A 3,822-nucleotide genomic window follows, 5' to 3' on the forward strand; every position below is an offset into this window, starting at 1 on the left:
ATATAGTGGTTGGAAAATCCAAAAAGGAAATAATCCAAGGGCCAAATTGATTATCTAATCGACTAGCAAAATGCTCCAATCGACTAGGAAGCTCATATATAATTGATTGGTAGACCTAAATAGGAAATTTTGGATATAAAGTTATTGCAAGTCATTAATATGATGTCCTTATTGATTTTGTAATTGTTTTGGCACCACTCTAATCGATTGTCATAATGCTACAATAGATTGGCTGGTTGGAAAAGTTTTGCCTATCGATTGGCACTTCTTTCCAGTCGATTAGATAGTTTAAAAACAATTTGGACATCTTTTTAATCACTTGTATTTGGTAGAAAATATTTTTGAAAGATTCTTTTATGTGTTTGTATGTACACACGTGTTCATGTGCGTGTGCGCGTGTGTGTGCATGTGTGTATGTGTATGTGTGCGCGCGCGTGTGTGTATATATGCATGTGTGTGTGTATGCGTGTGTGTCTGTGTGTATGAGTGAGTGAGTGAGTAAGAGAGAGAGAGAGAGTTACCTTAGTACTCTTAATTTATTGCCTGGATTTTATAGTAGTCGGTACACTCAGACATACCGACTAACTAGACTTAACAAACTTTCATATCTTTCTTCGAAAGGCTTCGAGACTTTTGCTATATAGTTTTTGTTTGTACAAACACTTTGATATTGAATATTATTTATAAGTCATAAGATACATTCTTTAGTTATACTATTGTCATACCCCAAAATTCGCCCTACCATTCACATTTATCATATAGGTCACCAATCCTAATCATTTGCATATCATTCATTTCATCTGCATAAGCAAGGTTCAACACAAGGAGACATGTGACTTGAATTTGTGGCTTGATGCTTGCACCTAGTGGATACTATGACTCATTGGTAATTTGAGGAGGATCGGGCAATCAGACCATAAACCCTTGGTTTATGACATTGTTGAACAATTTCATTTGCTTGGTAAATTGCTTGGTTTTGAGGCATTTGATCAAGCATGATCATGCCTTAATCATCAGGGTTTGCCACATATCTTGTTAACCAGGTGCTCATTGGGTTTCATACCTCATTGCACTCTTTGATCCAGGTCCATTCTTGATCATCCATTTGGTTCTTGGTTACTGGTTTCTTATTGTATTGATACATGCATCCAGTCATCTTTTTTTGTAAAATCTACATAAGCTCATTCTTTCTTTTTTTAAGCCCATGTGCAAATCCACTTAATATCCAATCATCCAATTTTGTTTCAAATATCCATTTTATAATCTAATCCAATATTATCCAATTTCATAATAATTTTCCATTTTTAATCCACATCCATGTAGATATCCAATTAATAAGCCGGATCCATGTTACATCCAAATCCATCGTCCAATTCATTTTATCCAAAATCCATTTTAAATCATATCCATCAAAAGAATTTCCATTTGGAACCAATTTAAACCACTCCATAATCCATAACCACTATCCAATTAATCATATCCATTGAACCATTTTGAACCATAAACCATTATTATCCATTAATCCATTCATTTATCCAATACTTAAATTAGCCATTGCCATGATGAAAAGGAAAATGATACAGTAACTCTGGAATTGGAAGACATTATATTAGAAACTGATCAAGATGGAGATTATGAGAACGAGATAAATGCCAATCTGGGAACTTTTGAACGTGAAGAACAAAATGAAATTGCTGTCAAAGTTGTCATTGGTGGTCTTATGCAGGAACTTTCCAGCAATTTATCCCCTAGAGATTTGCTTCAAGTTCCTGCTAAGCTGGAGATGAAGGAGCGTGGTTCATTTTCTTTTACTGTTGAAAATGAAGTCAATCAGCAGGATGGTCATGTCAAAGGGAAATCTTCATCAGATAAATCAATTAAGTTTCAAAGTCGTCGCAGAGTTGATCATGTTATTTCTGACATTGCTAAATTAATTGGCAAGGAAAATGTACCTGCAAAGGTGTTGAAAGAGTTTGGAGAATTAATAAGTCTCACTCAAAGTCAGGCTCAAAATCATCAACCATTATCCGGGTCTACGATTTTCAAACGCATTGAAATACCATCTTCATTTGATCCTCTAAACGGCTTATATATTGAAACATGTGGTCTTTACTCCTCTGAAGTTATTGAAATGAGATATAGATATGGTCAACGGCAAGAAGATGGTAGTGCGAAGGCGACTTCAGATCTCGAGTTTTATGAGTATGTAGAGGCCTTGAAAATAACCGGGGATCCTTATGTACCAGCTGGCCAGGTGGCATTTCGTGCAAAAGTTGGAAAGATGTATCAACTTCCACATAAAGGGATAATTCCTGAAGAATTTAGAGTGATTGGTCGCTATAAAAGTGAAGAAAAACGGCAACGCCGACAACGTAGCTTAACGGCAACCACATAAAATCCCATAAACTAATCTGCAAAAAGTTGAAGTTGAAGGAATAGGTTTAGCTTATGATTCAGTTCCATAATTACAACCAAAACACAATCTCTGACTGTGAAAAGAAAATAGAAAAAAGTTCTAACAGAAAAAGAAGTTTCAAACGGAAGTATACCAACTGAGTTCAGAAACTCTTGAACCACCCTCACTTCACCCTTCGAAATATTTTAAACCTCCTCTCAAATCTCTCTAAACTCTAACAGAATCCCAAACCTCCTCTAACAGATTTCTAACCTCCCTAATCAAACTTCCAACCGATAACAGAATGGTAACCATCTTTCAACCGCTTCATAACAGAACCAATCTCTCAAACATTAGGGAAGAGAATTATTCAACTGCTATAATAGATTTTCACCATCCAAATTTCATCCTTCAATCATCCTCTTATACCTTCTAACTGAATTTTCCTCACTATAACAATAGGAACCAGATCTTCCATCAAAAAACTCTTCAACCAACTTCACCCTCCAACTTCCATAACAAAACCCTTCAACAGAATTGGGAGAGTGAACTAACAAAATCTTCTTCACCCTCGATTCATCCAATTCTCCTAACCAATAAAACTCCAAACTTCCAATTTCCAACCTCCAACTGCATTTTCCCTTCAGCTGCAACACCTAACAAAATCTGCACAAACACCTTCAAGCATTCAAACCGAATTGCTAACTCCCTCAACCGTCCTCTCAAACCGGTTTCCCTCACTTCATATCCATTCCAATCGACTTCACTGCATCAACACTTTGTTAACCTGCAGAATAACCCCATCTAATTCTTCGAAAAACCTTTAGCCATAACAGAGTTTCGTAGAAGAAAAAAACCAAAAATAAAATCAGAAAAAAGAAGTAGAAGAAAAGAGCATAATAGAAACGGAATCGGAGAGAAACATTGAAATTCAGAAACAAAAAATCCATCTCACCTTTTCAATCGTCTTCATTCTCAACTCTTGAGATCATCAGTTTTTCTTCTCCTCCCGATTTCGCCTTCAAGAAATCCGGCCAACCGTCATGACCTGCTTCGACTCCGCTTAGTCATGTTGTCGCCGCTGTTCTCAAGCTTCCAGTGACCTCACGCTGGTGCTAAACTTCCGACGCTGCTCCCCGCACAACATCGAAGTCACTAGATTACCAATGATGGAGATCTTTTTGTTCACAAGATCAAAAACGGGACGACGGTGAAATGGGATCGGGAGCATACACCGAACATTGTGTTTGGCTTGATACTGAGTAAGTGGTGCGGATAAGATCGTGAAGTTCGGGTCTTTTGAACCCATTTCGTTTGTTTTTTTGTGATGTGGGCCTTAGGCCCTAGCAAACCAGATATTCTTTGTACCTCCTCTCTAATGGATTTCACTCCCATGGCCCTTGTTCTTGGTTTAACTTCCTAGTCAC

At 37.2% G+C, this 3,822-nt stretch overlaps 1 protein-coding gene across 1 annotated transcript; it reads left to right on the forward strand.

The window, feature by feature from the left end:
* Positions 1 to 875: 875 nt before the first annotated feature.
* Positions 876 to 2,395, forward strand: LOC127093346 (protein EXECUTER 1, chloroplastic-like). Its single transcript, XM_051032261.1, has 2 exons — positions 876 to 886; positions 1,552 to 2,395. The coding sequence occupies exons 1-2, from the start codon at positions 876 to 878 to the stop codon at positions 2,393 to 2,395; spliced, it is 855 nt and encodes a 284-aa protein (XP_050888218.1).
* The last annotated feature ends 1,427 nt before the right edge of the window (positions 2,396 to 3,822 follow it).

Source organism: Lathyrus oleraceus, chromosome 1 (genome assembly GCF_024323335.1).
Source record: "Lathyrus oleraceus cultivar Zhongwan6 chromosome 1, CAAS_Psat_ZW6_1.0, whole genome shotgun sequence".
NCBI classification, from domain to species: domain Eukaryota; kingdom Viridiplantae; phylum Streptophyta; class Magnoliopsida; order Fabales; family Fabaceae; genus Lathyrus; species Lathyrus oleraceus.